The 20103-nt window shown below is 43.2% G+C and overlaps 1 protein-coding gene across 2 annotated transcripts in view; it reads left to right on the top strand.

The window, feature by feature from the left end:
- SUSD4 (sushi domain containing 4) overlaps positions 1-20103 on the top strand; it is an 80901-nt gene that overhangs the window by 43874 nt on the left and 16924 nt on the right. For both annotated transcript variants that reach the window (XM_068153539.1, XM_068153538.1), the window contains exons 3-5: positions 5442-5654; positions 14617-14796; positions 18692-18880. In XM_068153539.1, the coding sequence (XP_068009640.1) occupies positions 5442-5654; positions 14617-14796; positions 18692-18880 (582 nt within the window). The remainder of the gene's footprint in view (positions 1-5441; positions 5655-14616; positions 14797-18691; positions 18881-20103) is intronic.

The raw sequence follows: 20103 nt of genomic DNA, 5'->3' as shown, positions 1-20103 counted from the left end.
TCTATTTTCCACCCCAGAGAGGTCATTGCTTATTTTCCAGTCTTCTGATGAATTTGGCATCATGTTCATCTGACTGACAATCCCAAGAGGTTTGGGTAAAATAGGAACCCATATAAACTGTTTCGATTTTATCCAGGTTAAGAGCATTTATATTTTCTGATAATCTGCTGTTGTAGAAGAACTATCTTAAATACCACAACCAAAAGAATGCTCTCATTAGAAATACATTTCTTATCTTACAAAGACACAAGGAGATGGGGTGCAGCCAGCAGGCCCAACAGCCTCCCACGTGCAAGGGCTCATCTTGACCTGTACAACACTTGCTGTAATGACAGGACAAGAAGTAATGGCCTCAAGCTGTGCCCAGGGAAGCTTAGGTTGGTTAACAGTGAAAAGAGTGGTCAGGCATTGGAACAGGCTGCCCAGGGAGGTGGTGGAGTCACTGTCCCTGAAGGTGTTCAAGAAAGGATTGGATGTGGCACTTGGAGCCATGGCTTAGTTGTCAGGAGGTGTTAGGGATTAGGTAGTAGGTTGGACTTGATGATCTCTGAGGTCTTTTCCAACCTTGTTGATTCTATGATTCTATGAATGAAAGGACAGCTCACCTAGACCTTGCCCTCTCAAAAGCCAACATTTCAGATCAGTATTGTCTGGGTTCTTTTACTAGAGCTAAATCCATAGCACTGTGTTAGTAGGATAGTTCTGTGGATGACAAACACTATTTCAGTGCATATTAAAGAACTCTTTCTTTATTGTCCTTGCTTGTACTACAAGAGTGCATGGAGACTTTGCCCAAGATCTGTGGCCATTGTGCTGAGCACAGGGTAAAAACATCCTGGGTGATGTGCTTGTACCCAAGCATAACAATCAGCAAATAATGGGCAAGAGAGGTAAAAGATGAAGAAATAAAAATAGTTCTGTCATTTCAGATCCAGGGACAAAGGCAAAGAGAAATGAGGGCTAAATGTCCTACAGGAAACTCGTAGCCAAACTGTGTACTGGTCCACTACTTTCACTGTAGGTTCATCATCCCTCTCAGTGGCAGAATGAGGCACTAAAGACATCAGAAGTTCTCTGTCTGTAGAAGCACTCTATATTCTTTATCAGCTGCATGTTTTGCTGCTGAGGATGGCCTCACCAACCTTAACAGAAGGTCTTATTGTTCACTGTATTTATAAACAACATCCCTTACAGGTGCCGTGATGCAGAAAGCCTGCAACCAAAGACTAAACATTAAAGTCCTTCAGTTATTGAACTGTCAGTTTCAGCAGTAATTGTGTGGTCTTTATTTGAGAGATTTAAAGCCACACAATAGCATCCCATAAAGTTGTTGCTAGTGCTGCAGTATTGATTATGATGATGGCTGGTGGCTCTGCTGATTTTTTTATTATGCAGGCAACATGAAAATTTACTGCTTTCACAAGTGTGCTGTGTAGTCTTTACTAGCTGATGATTATTCCCCCATCCCTCTTTGTAAGAGAGAAAATCCAGTAGTCAAAGTAAGGTTTCTTTCTTTCCCCCCAAAGACTCCTTGATAGTTTTACAAAGAAAGAGAATCTGGGTTAGTTCTAAGTTATTATTATTTTTTTATCTTATCTGACACGCTCTTTCCCTGCAGGATAACACCTCTCTGTTAGAACCTTTCTGTTATTTGCTTTCCTATTTATGTAACTTCTGTGGCCCTTTCCAAAGGCTTATCTTGTGGCTTTGACTGAGAAATGTTTTGATTGGTTCCATCTAGTTCTAAAGGGAGCAAAGCAAAAGATGTCCTATCTCTAATGGGAGACTGCTCCTGCCATTATAAAAATGCTTTGAGGAGCTGCTTTTAAATGCCTGGCTTCAAAAAAGGAAAGAATCTGAAGATTGCATGAGAAAAAGTAAATAGCTAATTTACCAAGCTGCATTTACTCATTTCTGATAGGGTGAAGCTTAACTAGATGAGACCACATGGAAAAAGCTTATTATGCAAATGGACCTGGCCTGCTGTCATTAAGGACAAGAGGAGAATGCCAGTTCTCAGAGGTGTTTCAGCATTGCTGTTCTTGAATACTGTTACCAGACATTTTACACTGGTAGACTTAGCTCTTGACTACATAAGCTGTTGAAATAGTCAGCACACCTCTTGTGCAAGAGAAGCAACTGTTGTGAAGAAAATCAGAGCAATTCCTGGCTTCTCTAGACAGTAAAGACCACATAGAAACACCTGCAGCGCCCTCTCAGTGCTGTGGCCAGCTTCACTATACCGCCCTTGAAAGTGTCCTTGCCTCTTTCTCACAGGAAGAGGTGGCAGAGCACTGGCTTCACTGCTTTGTGCCTGGACCATACACAAGAGGACACAGTCTCAGGCTGCGCCAGGGGAGGTTCAGGTTGGATGTTAGGAAGAAGTTCTATACAGAGAGAGTGATTGCCCATTGGAATGGGCTGCCCAGGGAGGTGGTGGAGTCGCCATCATTGGAGGTGTTCAGGAGGAGACTTGATGGGGTGCTTGGTGCCATGGGTTAGCTGTTTGGGTGGGTTGGATTGGTTGATGGGTTGGACACGATGATCTTGAAGGTCTCTTCCAACCTGGTTTGGTTTATTCTAAATAAATAAAGGTTTATCTTCTAAAAGGAGCTTGCTGTACAAGTGGCTTCTACTAATCTTAGTAGGACTATAATTTGGGCCATAGGTACTGTTGATATCTGTGGAGAGAAGATGGAGCTGAGATTTTGTTTGCTTTGCCTTCATGATCATACCACGAGAAGCTACCATACTGCACGTGTAATCCTCCTAACTGGCTATTCCCTGGGGCTTTTCCTTCTTCCTAGCTTCAGGAACAAGCAGTGATCCTGTACTGATTCCCTGTGTCATCTCTTGCTCAGTAGCTGAATAACAGCTGGCTGCTGGCTTTGTAGAAACTAGAGGATACATAATGAAATTTTTCCATTTGTGTTCCAGTTCCTTCTTGGGAATTTCCCTTGAGGACAGATTGGTCTGCTCACAAACTGTGCTCAAGAAAAAGAACCTAAGAGACCAACTTACTGCAGAAAAACCACAAACCCTAGGAGGAATGAAAATCTTTCTATGTGAAAGGTCACCAGAAAAGTGGCAGTAGGGTCACCAGTGAAAAACCCAACAAGAATGTTTTGCCTTCTGTGTTGGGTTTTGTGCTGACAGCCCCAAAAGCTCTAACTTTGCATACTTGACATAATGAAAACTGAGAAATGAGCTTGCCTTACTTTTCTTTTTGTGGTTCTTTTTCTCACCAGGCAAATTGTATGTGACCTCAGCACCTTTCAGTTTTTGTTCTGTTGTTGCAGAGGCACAGTAGTAGGCAGTTGTGTACTTTTCCCTGATGCAGCTAGTAGGAAAGGACACATATTCCAAGGTGGGTTATAATATTCCTTGCCTGACTGCAAATTCTGAGATTATCAAAGTAGCACAACTGAACTAAATGTCATGTTATCCCTTGGCTTAATGGAAAAGAAATAAGATCATCACTGACTGCACTGAAGGATATGGATTTGCTGCCTGAAGCATAACGAAGCTTCTTTTGCATCTCCAGTGAAAATGGTCAGCCCTTCTTTATTACTAAGTATGGCCTACAATATGTAATCCAATGAGCATGATGGTTGTACTACTCCTTGTTCATCATGTTGGCAGATGCTAGAGCATCTTGGCCAATTTGCACTGGACACCTGGAGATAAGTGAGCAGAGATGAGCAGGGGTGAAATGCAGAGATTTGTTTGACTTGAAGCACTGACACTTCAGTTCTCAAAACAGACTTCCTTGGGTGAAGGAGTAGATGATAAGAGTGGATGCCCTGCTGCTCTTGTGCCAAGAGAGGACGCTCAGCAGTGCAAAGAGAGGGGACATTAGCGCTGTTGCTTTAGGTCAGTGGCCTGGGTATTGGAGCACTGCAGAGAGGCAGAGGCTGGGTGCAGGTGATGGCTCTCTCAGGCATGCACAGCACGTAGCTATTTGGCTGGGGTCTGGCCATCAGGTCAGCTTCTGGAAGTTGTAGCTTGGAGGAGCAGTTCAGAGCAGTGACCTGGACTCACATAAAATCAGCTGTGTATGGAGTCAGGAAAATGCAGTCCTCTCTGGTGACCCCCACGGTGTTTCCTATTCTGCTAGCAGGGGCAGGCAATTGGGCATGCAGCACAGTGGTTTGGTGTGTGCTGCTTTTCCTCACTGGCAAGCCTTCAGACAGGGCACTGAAGGGAGAAATTCATTGTTCAAATGCAAGAGCCTTTTACCACCCTCAGTTCTCCCCATTTGGCTGCCACAGCATCACTTGGAGCCCTTTGGTGGAGGGAACGATTTGGCCTCAGGAAATGGAGATTTATTTTGAGAAGTCTTCTACTGTAGTATTCTCCTTCTCTCTGACTGTACCATGGAAGCACTGCATGCTTCTGAGGCAGAAAGTAGCTGGGTCTCCCTGATACCAGTCTTTAAAAAGCAAACATTAAAGCTACAATGGGATGATTTGCAACTTTTCCAGGCATCCCTCCCACTGGCATTAATTGCCTCCCTGCTGTTCCTGTTGCAAAGCTGTTTGCTCTTTCAGTATGCAGTACTTGTTCAGTGCTGCACTAAACCTCTGTTGCTTTGCAGGGGGAAAAAAAAAAGGGGGGGAAAAAGCTTCAGTTTATGCAAATGACATTGAAATTATCTTGATGAAGTGATAAACAGTTCCATTTTCTGATTGCAACTGTGGGGGTTTCCTTTGTTGTTTTACAGTTTATTTTGTGGAAGTAAAGGGCTCTACAAAGTCCCTTCTGGCATCACTGCAGTCATACAGCACTCTCCCATCAGTTCTTCAAGAATTTGGTAGAGCTACCAAGGCAGTGTGGGAGGGGATTCACATACAGCCCACATCACAGTGCCCCTTTTCCCTGTGGTATGGATCCCTCCCAGCTTGAAATCTCCTGGCACCTAATACGACTGCAGAATCTCAACTTCTGGTTTAGTTGTTATGTCTTCGGATGGCAGATAGGTTTCATGCCCTTTTATTTCCTCTTCCTCTCTGCTTCTCACACATTTTTTTTTTCCAGTGACTGCACCAGACCTCCAAAATCCCATAGTCCCCAAGAGTAATTGCAGATACATTACTGCACAATCCCCACTGGTAGGTTGGGTCAAGTGCTTTATTTTTATCCAGGTCAGCTGCTGAGGAGTGTGGTTGACTTCCTCAGCAGCTGTGCAACAAGACAGGAGTATTTCTGTCACTTGAGTACCTCTGCTGTATCTGAGGGTTGGTCCTGTCCCATCTCTGGCATAGCTGGTACCCAAGTAGTGTTGCTAGTGGTGTTAGAGGTCTCTTCCAACCTTGGTGATACTGTGTGTGATTAATGGAAGGTAAGAGGCCCCCATGGAGATTAAACCACTCGAAGAAGTACAAATGCAGCTGCATGAGGAGTAAGTGAACAAAGTTTGATTGTATCTTTGTCTGGTATAGGGTTTGATGACTTACATGCTTGTGCTGATCCTGGAGCTCCTGAACATGGATACAAGACACCCAGTGCAGGTGTGTTCTTTGAAAGCGTGGTAGTCCGCTTTCACTGCCAAGAAGGATACAGGCTTAACGGTACTTCCAAAAAACTTTGTGTGAGACACTTTAATGGCTCCCTGAGCTGGAAACCAAGTGATAAACCTGTGTGCCTACAAGAAGGTAAGTCAGTTTTCTTAAAGCACTTCCCCAGTCTCAGCTTTTCTCACTTGTCTGTGTCCCATATCTGTGTTTCTCAGCACAAAACACAAAAGACGGGAGCCCATTTCACTGTGGCTTTTTCGACACATGCTTTACTGTCCCATCCATAACTCCCATTTGTCAGTTAAATGTACATTGTGAGAGGTGGTGTGTGTGCATGCAAGCTTGTGTTGGAAGGGACATAAATCTGAAGGAAAAAAGATAATGCATTTCTCCTGTCAACTAGTTACAAACTGATGGAGAGAGAGAAAAAAAAAACCGAACTCCTAGTATCTGTAAACTATTTGTAACTATGTATTAAAATTGCCTTCTTAATGCTCCTTTCTACAGTGTTTTACTAGGAAAAATATAATGAAACTCCAAGGCTTCTGTTTCTCTTAAATGGTAGTTTTAAATAATGATATTTGATGACATGTGCAGGGTTCAAGTAGGAAAATCAAACATGCAGGGACTGCACGAGTGTAAAGTCACAGCAGAAGTTTGCTTTGAGATAATTCAGGCTATAATGGCACAAATCAATTTATTTCTATTATATTGCACATTAACATTTGTATTGGGTTTTAAATCCTAATCAAGACATTAAATTACTCTCATCTTCTAGGAGTTAGATAGAGGCAAGGTTAATCTGAATAGCATAGAATCAGACAGAATCACAGACTGGCATGTGTTGGAAGAGACCTCTGGAGATCATCCAGTTCAACCCCCCTGCTGAAGCAAGTTCACCTAGATCAGGTTGCCCATACCCTAAGTGCAAATTTTGGTCAGCAGCACCAACAATTTGTTTCATCAAGCCCATTAAAGACATCCCTTGTTCTTTTTGTTGATTTATTTTTGGTCAAGAGAGCTACTAAAATCACCAGACATGAAAGGTGTTAGCTAAACCAAGCATGTACATTTTAGTCTTGTCGCTTCTCCACTGAAGTCATTCACCACTGCATTATTGTCTTCAAGGTAGAGCAATATAAATTCTTTCAGGACACCTTCCATCATTTAACATCAGATAAATATATGATCTTCATTCAGAAGTAGCTGAAGACTTATGTGGGTCTTAACCACTTACCACACAGGATCATGCATCACTCAGCATGTGTGAAAACTGCAGGTACTTGTTTGAGCTGATGAGTGGGTGGGCATTAGAATCCTGTGCCAAGACAGGGTGTGTGAAGTTGACAGGAGCAAGCAAGGACTGGGAGGACCACACTCAGGACATACATGTGAGGGAAGAACCCTAAAAAGTGGTCTGTGTAAAAGCTTTGCATGAAATATTGGAGAGAACAGCCAGAAGCAAGTGGTAAATAGTCTGTAGGCTTCCAGGTAGCTGCCCTGTTGGCAGGAGAGGTCTTTGTAAAATATGGACTCCTGGACACATGAGGCCACAGGCTACAAAGCTGTGAGGGGCACAGTTGTGAGCTGGTCCTTGCAAAATATGGACTCCTGGACACGTGAGGCCACAGGCTACAGAGCTGTGAGGGGCACAGTTGTGAGCTGTCTCATGGTATGCACTGAAATGACAGCTGATGTGTACAATGTAAAGGCAATGGGGGCCAATGGCACCTGGCCATAATTGTGGCATGGGTCAGCCTAGAAGAAGCAACCTGAGGCCTTTAAAAATAAAGTATGTTTGCAAATCATGCCCTCTCCTGTTCCAGCCACCTTTAATAAATGCCCCTGTCTCTCATCTCATGGTTATTTAAGAGAAAAACGCTTGCAGAGTGACAGCAGCATGTGTCTGACCTAGGCACGTGCACTGCCAGAAAAAGCTACCATGCTTGAGAAAACTATTTGCTTGGTTTGAGCTGAAACAGCTCTGGACTGAGGACAGAAGAGGGCAATGAGGCTGGGGAGAAGTCTTGAGCACAAGCCCTCTGAGGAGAGGCTGAGGGAGCTGGGGGTGTTTAGCCTGGAGGCTCAGGGGAGACCTTATTGCTGTCTACAACTATCTGAAGGGAGGTTGTAGCCAGGAGGGGGTTGGTCTCCCAGGCAACCAGCACCAGAACAAGAGGACACAGTCTCAAGCTGTGCCAGGAAGTTTAGGCTGGAGGTGAGGAGAAAGTTCTTCCCAGAAAGAGGAATTGGTCATTGGAATGTGCTGCCCAGGGAGGTGGTGGAGTCACCATCCCTGGAGGTGTTCAAGAGAGGATTGGATGTGGCACTTGGTGCCAAGGTTTAGTAGTCATGAGGTGTTGGGTGACAGGTGGGACTTGATGATCTTTGAGGTCTTTTCCAACTTTGTTGATTCTATGATTCTATGAATGTATTTTACCCCAAAGGAGTAAATAAAACCACTCACACAGAAATGCTATTTACAAAAGCAAACAAAATACAAAGGGCACCAAAGTCAAGGGACATATGTACATTCAGAATCAGCCCCAGCTTAGCCTTCCCCATGCTAGGCCCCAGTTAGGCTTCTGCTAAGCCTCTGCTAGGTCTCAGGTTTGCCTCAATGAAGCCCTGAGATAGGCCTCAGTGATGCAGCAATAAATATTCTCCAGCCAGCCACACCTCCCTCACGCTGCAGGCAAAAGCCAAAGCCATGTGTCTGGAGAGACAGAGAGCCAGAACAGACTGCCTAGGGAGGTGGTGGAGTTGCCATCACTGGAAGTCTTTAAGAACATGTTGGATGTGGCACTTGGTGGCATGGTTTAGCTGATGTCCTTGTGTTAGCTCATAGGCTGGACTTGGTGATCTCAGAGGTCTTTTCCAGCCTCAATAACTCTGTGATTGTGACCCCATCAGTGTTTATAAATATGTGAAGGGTGAGTCCTGAGAGGCTGGAGCCAGGCTCTGCTGGGTGATGCCCAATGACAGGACAAGGGGCAGTGGGTGGAAGCTGAGGCATAGGAGGTTTCACATAAATATGTGGGAATTTTTTTTCCCTATGAGGGTGACAGAGCCCTGGAACAGGCTGCCCAGGGAGGTTGTGAAGTGTCCCTCTCAGGAGATATTCAAAACTCGCCTGGATGTGTTCCTGTGTGATCTGGTGTAGGTGAACCTGCTCTGGCAGGGGGGTTGGAGTGGATGATCTTTCAAGGTCCCTTCCAGCCCCTGAAATTCTGTGATTCTGTGTGTGAGAGAGAGAGCTGACTGGAAAGTCTGCTCCTTATATAGGGAGCTACAGGAAAAGGGAATAGAATAACAAATTACCTGTGTGTGCCTCCCTCTTGGGATTTTCTAGTCCTCTGGAGGACTTTTATCTCTGTGGTTTTACAATTAATCCTTAACCTACAATACTTGAGTGCTGCAGGTAGCTTCTAGGAATTTTGATGAGCATCTTTGAAAGAGTGCCTATATCATCCACTGCAGCTGTCCAAACAAGCATTGCCATGTTTTGCCAAATAATAGAAACCTTTTCCCAGGCCCCCCACTCCAGTGGAAATCAGTAGGTCACAATGCCACCAACAGCCAAGCTGCTGTCAGTGTCATCAACCCTCGAGCCAGGTGTTTTCAAAAGAGAAAGAAACTGGAAGATGAGGATGTGATGGATAGTGTGATAACAGTGGCTTAAGAGATAATCATTACTTTACAGCACAGAACACTTAAAAAGGATTGCTAGCCAGTGCTCTGATCAAGTAAAGCACTTAAGCTCCAGCATAACTGTAATTATGTGATTAGTCTTGTTAAAGTTCTGTTCTCAAAATCAGGCACACACCAAAACCTGCTTTTTATTATTAGGACTGAAAGGTAGGGCTCTGATTTAGTGAAGCAAGTGCTTAAGTCTTTTCCTGGCTAACTGTGTAATAAAACCTCAGGTATTATTAAAACCCCCCCTAGGGCTTAGCAATGGGTAACCAAAAAAAAACCAAACAAAAGATGAGAGAACCTTCTTTCAAATATACAATACAACCACTGCTTCTGAAGAAACACTAAGCAAGGGTTCAGTGGCAATCCATGAGAACCAAGTATTTGTCCAGGTGCTTTTTACAGGCACCATTTTGTGTATTGGGAGTGGAATCATAGAATCATAGAATGATTTGGGTTGGAAAGGACCCTAAAGATCATCTAGTCCCACCCACCCCTGCCATGGCCAGAGACACCTTCCACTAGACCAGGTTGCTCAAGGCCTTGTCCAGCCTGGCTTTGAACACCTCCAGGGAGGGGGCATCCACAACCTCCCTGTTCCAGTGTCTCAGGACCCTTACTGTAAATATTTTTTTCCTAATATCTGGTCTAAATTTGCCCTCTTCCAGCTTCAATCCATTCCCTTTACCCTATCACTACAAGCCCTTGTAAAAGGTCCCTCCCCAGCTTTCCTGAAGTTGCCCTTCAAGTACTGGAAGGCCAATGAAAGGTCTCCCTGGAGCCTTTTCACCTCCAGGCTAAACAGCCCCAAATCTGGCACCATAGGGCAGGTGCTGCAGTCCTCTGGTCATCTTTGTGGCCTTCATGAGAGCAACACGACGGGGAGGTGGGCTGTGTAGGAACCTGGCACATCTGGAGAACAGCTAAGGAGGAATTATAACAGCATTTGCTGTTCTCAGCTGTCTAATGGCAGACATAAAACTCCTCATTGCAGAAATTCTGTAATTATACATAAAAAGGCATTTTAAATGTGTAGCAGCTACTGGAGGAGTGCCAAGTTATGTTTAGCCATCCATCATTAGCCATCACATGGCCAAATAAAACTTATATTGGTTTTCCCCACTGAAGGCAGGGGCAGACTGCCAAGTGTGCTATGTATGCTGTACACACCTCTCATCCCGGGCTGTGCAGGTGTCAGCTAGAGCCAGCTTGAACAGTAAAAACACTCAGCACTTTGAAGATCATTTTAAGTTCATCTCAGGAGCTTGGATTCAGCTAAGGATGATGAAATACAATTTCATGTCTGTGTGTTCTGCATGTTTAATTGTCATTATGTGTTTACTAGAATGATCTCTAATTACAACTGAATGCCATTTACCTAAGGAAGTGAAGCAACCTGCTTCAGAATGTAATTGATCTCAAAGCTAATACGTTTGCCTGGAGCTCTTCAGCCAATCAATTTGATTTTATAGGTCTGTCATTTCTGGTTAAGAGGCAGGAGATGTTAAGTGTTGGTATGAGAACGAAGTTGCATGACTAGGTGCCCAATGAATGCCCTGTCAACATTCTGTGTGCTTGGAGTGGTGGTCTCAGGTTGATCTACAGCATGTTGTGACTGGAACTTACAGCAATTTTAATTCAGTTATGCACATAAATACCAAAGCTCTAAGGCTGATTCTTGTATTTACTCTTTAAGAGCAATATGTCATGTTGTTCACACTTTAATTTAATCTTCTCCCACTGTGATAATGTGGCTGCTGAGTCTGTTGCCCTACTTGGAACAAATGCTACCTCTTGCCTATGAGATTGAATCTGAATTACAGCCTGCATGGAGATGGCAACCAAGTGAAGAACTGTGCCCTTCTCTCCCAGTGCTTCCACAGACAGAGAACTTCTGATGTCTTTAGTGCCTCATTCTGCCACTGAGAGGGATGATGAACCTACAGTGAAAGTAGTGGACCAGTACACAGTTTGGCTACGAGTTTCCTGTAGGACATTTAGCCCTCATTTCTCTTTGCCTTTGTCCCTGGATCTGAAATGACAGAACTAGTTTTCTTTCTTCATCTTTTACCTCTCTTGCCCATTGTTTGCTGATTCTTAAGCTTGGGTACAAGCACATCACCCAGGATGTTTTTACCCTGTGCTCAGCACAATGGCCACAGATCTTGGGCAAAGTCTCCATGCACTCTTGTAGTACAAGCAAGGACAATAAAGAAAGAGTTCTTTAATATGCACTGAAATAGTGTTTGTCATCCACAGAACTATCCTACTAACACAGTGCTATGGATTTAGCTCTAGTAAAAGAACCCAGACAATACTGATCTTAAATGTTGGCTTTTAAGAGGGCAAGGTCTAGATGAGCTGTCCTTTCATTCATAGAATCATAGAATCAACAAGGTTGGAAAAGACCTCAGAGATCATCAAGTCCAACCTATTACCTAATCCCTAACACCTCCTGACAACTAAGCCATGGCTCCAAGTGCCACATCCAATCCTTTCTTGAACACCTCCAGGGACAGTGACTCCACCACCTCCCTGGGCAGCCTGTTCCAATGCCTGACCACTCTTTTCACTGTTATCCAACCTAAGCTTCCCTGGGCACAGCTTGAGGCCATTACTTCTTGTCCTGTCATTACAGCAAGAGTTGTACAGGTCAAGATGAGCCCTTGCACGTGGGAGGCTGTGGGCCTGCTGGCTGCACCCCATCTCTTTGTGTCTTTGTAAGATAAGAAATGTATTCCTAATGAGAGCATTCTTTTGGCTGTCCCATTTTAACTTTCACAGGGTGGACATAAGGAGATCACATAAAGCTGCCAGGAAGGAGTGTAAGTCATACCCACTGCTGTTCAGGGCCGGTTAAAGATCCTATATTCCCTTAAACAGTTTAGCAGCTTCCATGGATTTGCTGCAAAATACTTAGAATAAAGCACTTTATTTTCTAGGACAGGACATTTTAAATCCAGTCACTTAACAGCTTTTCCAAGTGGAATTCATGCCAGCTAATCCAGTTGTCTGCAGCAAGGTGGCTGCTGCAATTTATGCCTAAGTGCTAAACAATACAGATTCAGCCGGTGGGGAAGCGTTTCCTTGCAAGGCATCTGGAAAAAAGAGATGTAATATTGTGGTCTATTGGGCTCACATTTATCTGGGGCTTGTAATAGACCCTGTTATCAAAGTCAGCTAGGATGTCTCAGGCAAAGGATGATACACTGAGCAACTTATCACCATTCTCTGCCACCATCTAGACGATTAGAATGATTCGATCTGTAGCTATTACTTGGAATAAGGGGGATGAAGTTGCTGAAATAGGTCATTGTTACAGAATCAATCTCCCTTGCTTTGAAAGTGAAATTTCATCTTTCACTGCTGTGTATGTACACACACCTCTTTCATTTGTATAGCAACAGACAGCTGTTATGCCAAGAGAGCGAGCTGTTCATTGACATTATCTTCCGACATCCATCTCTGACCTCCTCGTGTATGGCCCCGGAGCAGGATCCCCATCTATCTCATCCCATCCTCCAGGCTGCCCAGGGCAATCTCTTCATGACAGCATTCAAGGCTTAATGTCAGACATTTCTTATGGGGTATCCTCTCCTGTCTCCTGCGCTGATTAACTTGCCAAAGAGAGAAAACTGCAGACTTTGAAGATGATGTCTGCAGCCTCAGCCCAGAGCATTGTACAGCCTTCTGTTAGAGTACACACACTCGCAGAGTCAGGCATTTATAAATGAATACATTCTGGTCTTGCTGCAGGTTCTGTGTGCCTGACTAATCATGTGTTCAGAGCCCATACTAAAAGTACCACAGCCAAGTGCCATGTCCTTTAGAAAACATCTCTATAATAGGCAAGTACAAAGGAAAGTACATTTCCACTGGGGAAGCAACACTCTCCATGTTAATAAGATCTAGTGATGGAGTCTTGGAATAATAGATCCTCTAGTTTGCCTAAATAAATAACTGCATTATGAAATGCACTTGCTCTTAGTAGTTTGCCTGTGCTATGCTGAATGGCAGTTTATCTTCCTCCTAGTTGGGCTTCTATGCAAACAAGCAAGCTGTTGCTACCACTTTCCTCTGTGCATGCTGTCAGTTAATTGCTAAACACAAATTCAGCGCTGCTGCTTCCTCTTTAGAGAGAATTACCCATGAACATGGCAGAAGTCTCCAGGGGCTTCTGAAGCTTCTCTTTTGTGGTTTTTTTTGACAAATATTGCATTTTAAAATGCAGATAATTGTCTCTTGTGTTGGAAAAAATCCCCCAAACGAGCAACAAGCAGCATAAAACAGCCTTGCAGTTTTACTGCATTGGCTTTCTGGTTTTGGTTTTTGTTAATCCTTCATAGGTTTTGATGCCTGGAAACTTTTATTATCATCTCTGTCTTGGATTGACTGCTGGCAGACAAAGAGATATTTTTTTGATTATATTTCCCCAATATTTAATCTTTCCCTCTCTTCTGTTTAATCTCACTTTGCATTATGAGGAGGATGAACTTTAGAGTCACCTGAACTGTTCCTTCATATATTCTTGGCTGGTCTCTTAATTATTCAGTATTAGCAGAGGGATTTTTACCCTGCCTCACCCTTTCCTCTCACTTTCCACATCTTTCATTTTTCAGTCTTCTGGGGTTTGTTTTACATTTTGGTGTCTTTGGCACTGGTTTATGCAGTGAAACACAAACCTGTCTAATACATCTGTCGCAGACAGGTAACAGAGCCTATGCCTGTATATCACCAGAGGTTTGCAGTCATTTCCCTTGCTGAGAATCTTCTACAAGCATTCAGGGCCTTAAAAATCACACCCTCTAAAGGCATGTGGATTCAGGCACATGATATTCCCTAATTTAAAACAGAATCAATGAGATTAAGGTGAAGAAATTCTCAATTAAAGACAAGACGTTATCATGACAAACTGTGGGAAAGAGCTGGATAAACCCTTGTAAATGTACCTGATTTTCATCTGTCTCTGCTAAAACTGCAGGGTTATTTCTGTGTTCCTCATGTCATATCTGTGCTTTATCTTTTCTTCTGTCCTGTCCTTAGTGCTGTCAAAGAGTCTGCCTTCAGAAGGGACTTTGGGGGAGCATGGTGTAATTTGACTGGAAGGACAAAATTAAACCTGGTCTTCCTAAACACCCTTCATTTTGTTGGTGTATAAAAGTCTGGGGGAATGCTCCATTCTTGTAGGACATCAGCTTCTATTAAAGTGCTATAAACTTTGTTACTGCTGGTTAGCCAGAGGAAGGGCATGCTTACTGAAATGCATGTATCACCCAACTGGTTTAAGGAGAGCACGTACATTAGCTGGTAATTTGTGCTGAAGAGCTTGATTGTTGAACATCTAGCCATGTTTTGGTCTGGGTTTTTTTAATGAAGCTACTTTTGTTGTTTTGTTTTCATGAAGTCACAGATTGCCTTGTTCCACATGTTGAAGATGCAGAGATTCATAACAAGACATACAGGACTGGCGATAAGTTAATAATCAGCTGTCATGAAGGATTCCAGATCCGTTACCCTGACTTAGACAACATGGTTTCAATATGTCAAGACGATGGAACATGGGATAATCTGCCCATTTGTCAAGGTTTAGTACACCAGCACGTCCTGTTTTTTATAGCTCATGCACCTCGTGGTAGTTTGCCAATCTTTTTCCAGCATTGTGAGGATGTTAGTCGTCTCTACAGTATTTGAATAGTGCTGCTGTTGAGATTGTCTGTGATTTCCCTTCCCAGTTGCTCACTGCAGGAGAGAAGATCCCACTTCCTGAACATACACATACTTAAAATGCTACTTTAAACATTGAATATTGCTTTTTTTTTGTTTGCAAGTCTAAAACCTGACTCAGATTCATCACAGTATCACAGTATAACTTAGGTTGGAAAGGACCTCGAGGATCATCGAGTCCCACCTATCAACACAGACCCCGTGACTAGACCATGGCACCAAGTGCCACGTCCAGATCTTTCAGAAAAAATCAGGGTTAAATCAGTCAGAAGTTCAGCAAAAGATCTGATCAGCAACTGGCATTTTTGCACCAGTTAATTTCTGGAAGGATTTAAACTTCTGACTGCAGTTTACCTTTCTTTGCCTTGTGCAGTGGGCAGTGGGAGAGGAGAGAAGCTAGTCTCTCTCAGAGTTTCCAGCAGAGCTGTTGATCAGGTTCACAGTCCATTAAACCCATAGTTATTGACTAAACATTCAGGGTGTGCACAGGAATGATTTCAGCCAGAAAAGCCACTAGTTGTAGAGCTAATAGTAGTAGCAGCATGTTTCACTCAGACTGTGAGAAATGTCTTGAGGGTAAGCTAGCTTTAGTGAAGTGAAACTCAATAACCCTTTGAATTTCTAACATGCCTGTGTTAGTACCACTGGATTGGTTTTAACCAGTTCATGTCTTGGTAACAAACTTGACCAGCTGAACAGCATCGAGAGGTTTTAACTGCCTGTGCTAAGGAGAGGACTGGGTTAGTATCAACTTCCCTCAAATGCATCTGTCATCTCCTGAAGCTGAAAGTTCTCTGTAGGCACTTAACTACGCTGTCAGCATTGGGGCAGGCTGTCAGGGGAGCTAGGACACTCTTGGGAGTGACAGCGGCAGGGTTAGATGTGTAAGTCAGGGTGTTTCCGCTGCACACTGATGAGATTGATAGGCACCAGACCCAGAAATGACTGGAGCTTAGTTTGTATGGGTCCTCATAGTTAAGACCCTCAGTCTGGAGCGCATCAAACTGTCCCTCAAGGTCTTGTCTTAGACTGTGGAACAGACATGCAGAAATTTAGGCACGTTAGAAGGACTAGCTCAGTGTTTTAGACACAGACATTGTATCAGAGTAGGCCAAACAGAAGAGGGGAATTCCCAGAAGCCCATTAAAAAGTGGGCACTAGGTAGTTTATCAGCAATGGCATCCTGTATGGCAGTTTGAAGTATACAGCCCATTTTTGAGAGTGGGTGCACCTCACAAGTAATTAAGGTATCACAGAGTGCACGGGGTTGGAAGGGACCCTCAAAGGTCATCGTATCCAACCCCCTTGCAGCAAACAGGGACATGGCCAACTAGAGCAGGTTGCCCAGGTCCCCATCAAGTTTGATCTAAGACTTTTGCAGTTAGGTGAGAGGAACTCTTAAAAGATTCACTTGCAGGCACTGCATTCGCTAAAGATCCGGAGGGACATTTTATGACAGCCAGTCTTAACTGGGGAAGCAGAAGCACCCCAAGTACCCCTTGGTTTGTTACTTTCTTCTCTTGCTGTGTTTATACTAGGAAACACAATCTATAGCTGCAGCTCAATGTTTAACTGCTTTCCAAGAGAAAAGCAGTGCTAATAGAAGATAAGAAATCAATTGCACAAGAGCCAAGTGCTGCAACTATCAGACAGGTAGAGAATAGGCAATTCGGATTCAAGTATCTGCCACATTTTGCCCAATTCTATAAACCTATGCCAAAATTTCCTTCAGAATTTTATTTTTGCTGTGCCAAGGACTAATAACATCAGAGGCACTTGTCTACTTGCATTAGGTTGGCTGTCAATTCCATTTCTGTGCCCCTTTGATTACAACAGGCAGGGGAGTCTTACAACACTAAGATGCCCTTTTGCCTGTCAGACCAGTGGGAAAGGATTGTAGAGTGTAGAAGAATCCAACCTCAAACTATTTTTGCCATGAGATAATAATGATAATTACTGATCTGAAGTGATCTGAATTACTTAGCAAAAAAAAAACATCAAAATGAAGTGTTTGAGAAGCTTGAGATGTTTGGAGGTCTAGGGGTTTTCACAGATACTGGGCTGTCATGCAAATAGTATCATAGTATCAGTCAGGGTTGGAAGGGACCACGAGGATCATCTAGTTCCAACCCCCCTGCCATGGGCAGGGACACCCCACACTAGATCAGGCTGGCCAGAGCCTCGTCCAGCCTGGTCTTAAACACCTCCAGGGACAGGGCCCTGATATACAAAGTGAATCTCTGTCCTGCATTATAAGGAACCCAATGAGCGTTAAAAGTTTGAGCCAGCAGACAAAATTTTCCCTGATACAGTTCAGGGCAGTATAAGCTTGGTCTTGCTTGGGCAGTCTGTGCTCTTCCTGTCCCACTGGAGGCTGCTCATTTTGTGCTGCTCAGCAGGCTGCTTGGTTTGCAGGAACTGGTGTGTTATGTGTGGGGTATACGTGACCAGGGGTACGCCTTGTACAGGCAGATAGGATGCTTGGAGCTTTATTTGAGCAGGGGGGTAACCAGTTAGCCAAAGAGCTATCAACACCATTGATCTGATAGGCAGCACAGTGTGCTGGAAAAAGCTTTTTCTGTTGGTTTCTTTTGGTTTTGTCCCTCTCCTCCAAAAGGCCACTGCAAGGAAATAACCACCTGAAGAGCTGCAAGACTTTTTCTTTTTGATGCCAGTATCTGACAAGAAGTTCTCAAACTGGTATTAGTTTGCCCCTTAGGCTTCAAATTACAAGACTTTAATGAACATCCTTCACAAATTCCTAGTAGTGGCAAGAGACCTATTCATGGATTGCCACGATGCAGCTCATATTAGACTCATAACTTAAAAACATGATTTTTAATTCCCTGATACTAATCATCTTTCCTCCACATTGCTGCAGATTTAAAAATCAACAGTGTTATTACCCAGAGAGTCATTTCTAAAGCCATGAGGATTTGGGTTTTTTCTCTAGCATAAACTCCTGCCTAAATGCCAGCTCAAAGCAGCCTCTGAAAGTATGTGAATGACATGTTATAGAGTCGTGTCATCTACTAAATTCACTGTTCTTTCATGAGCAGATATGGTTGGTGACCATTTAACTGTCACCACTCAGTACCTTCCATGGTACAAATCCCTCAGAAGTAATTCCAGGCACAGAACAGAGTCTCTTGACTACATTTACAGTTTCTGGTGATAAAAGGAACAGTAACTTTTTGCTAACCTAATCTGAAACCTCGTTCAGTGTTTGTCATGGGACTGCTTATAGGAAGTCATGTCCCTTTAGACTTTCTCAAGCTGGAATCTCAAAATCATTGATTTTGTCTGCAAATCTGTTACAGTTATGTGCACCTGGTCACCAGAGCACTTTGAATATTAAAAGGTGGCTTATGTGCCTGTCAATGTTAAAGCACAAAACTCAGGGTTTGTATAAATGATAATCTGTATTTATTGGAGATTCCACCTCAAAATAAATTGCCATCTGCTAAGCCAGGCAATGTTTGTGAAACAAAATACTGTCATTTTCAGTAAACCTTTCCTGCATTTGCTGAGAGTGAATCCCACGCTGGCAAAGTGTGTGGGCTAAACAATAGCAGGGTTTGAAACAGGATAATGAGGCATTACATGTCTGAGGGAGATCACGCAGACATGCCGTTCGTAGTAGAGAAGATAAAAACCATTGTACTCCTCAAGCTAGGAATGATAACTGAGATGTGTGAAGATGGCTGAGATAAGCACTTTGTAATAAAAGATCCCTTCCTCTGCTTAATTTGCAGGTTGCCTGAGGCCATTGGTTCTTCCTCATAGTTATATTAACATATCTGAGTTCGAGTCCTCCTTCCCTGTAGGAACAGTGGTGTATTATCAATGCTTTCCTGGATATAAACTAGAAGGGGCAGAGTTCCTTGAGTGCATGTATAACCTTATCTGGTCAGATAGCCCACCTAGGTGCCTTGATGTGGAAGGTAAATGTCTCATTGTTTATTTATCTTTTAATGTTGCAAATTCAGCATGCTATATATGATTTTAACTCAGGGCCACAACCGTGGTTCCACTATTTGTGATGTTTCTGTAGGCCACACAGAGCCTATCCATGTGTGGCTGCACATGGTGTGCCCCAACTAATGTTAGCTCTCTCAACACCCAGAGTGCAAGTAGGGAAGATCTTAACAATGATTGCTTTGCCCTTAAAATGTAAATTCTATGCAGACTTTCCCATAAGAATGCTGAGGAAGTTATGGAATTCATATTTGGGTGCTGATGGCCAGAGTTTCTATAGATATGGATAGCTTTCTGTAGATATGGACAGATTGCCATGCTAAACTGAAAGATGCTCTGTAAAACTCTTAACTTGGGCTGTGCCAGCTGCAAGCATTATTCAGTGCCACACAATGCTGCGTGCTTGAATATTTGTTGTCTCTCGAAGCAGTTCACCTTAAAGAAAGATTTGCAGCTACAATGACTGAGCTAATTTATTGACGAGGAACGTAAAAACCATTCAGTGTGAAGCAGGTAAATCACACCGAGCTGAAAGGGATAATCTGTGACTGTAACTGCAGTACTGGGATGGAGGACATTGTAGTGCATTTATAGTTGCATCCCACATACATAAAACAGACTGAGTGGATTGCTCCATGCGCTGTCAAAACCTTACGAATTGCCTTCCTCCATCTTCATACTGCATCTTGGAAGTCACCAGAATCCAACTACAGCCTCTGTGTTCCATTCCCTTAAAAGGAGTAGATTTTTGCTCTATTTCAAGCCTGTGAGGAAGCTATCTATCTGTAGAATTTAGCTAAAAGCAATTATAGGAATTCATATGTGAGGCTTACGTCACGGAGCTAAATGCTAAGCATTCTGGAAGCGCAAGAATTTGCCAACAGCATCAACAAAGTGATACTCTGCACAAAACTAAGAAAATTATCCTGATTTGTAACTGACAATTTGAATTCCAAAATTAAAAAGGTGCCTTTGCAAGTTCAGAATGACATGACAAGAATATTGAGATATATATATATATATATATATATATATATAATCAGTTAATACACATAAAAGATTAATCCCAAACCAACTCTGTTTAAGCCATTTTTTGGAAGGGTTTTGTGTGGTGTTTATAGCATGGCAAACACATTAAATACATTAAAAATCAGAAGAGCTATGTTAGGAGTAACCTAAACAGTACAAC

Source organism: Melanerpes formicivorus, unplaced genomic scaffold, assembly GCF_026170545.1.
Source record: "Melanerpes formicivorus ecotype bairdi unplaced genomic scaffold, bMelFor1.0.p_v2 SCAF_26, whole genome shotgun sequence".
Taxonomy (NCBI): Eukaryota; Metazoa; Chordata; class Aves; order Piciformes; family Picidae; genus Melanerpes; species Melanerpes formicivorus.
Note: the sequence above shows the minus strand (reverse complement) of the source record. Positions and strands in the feature narration are given on the sequence as shown.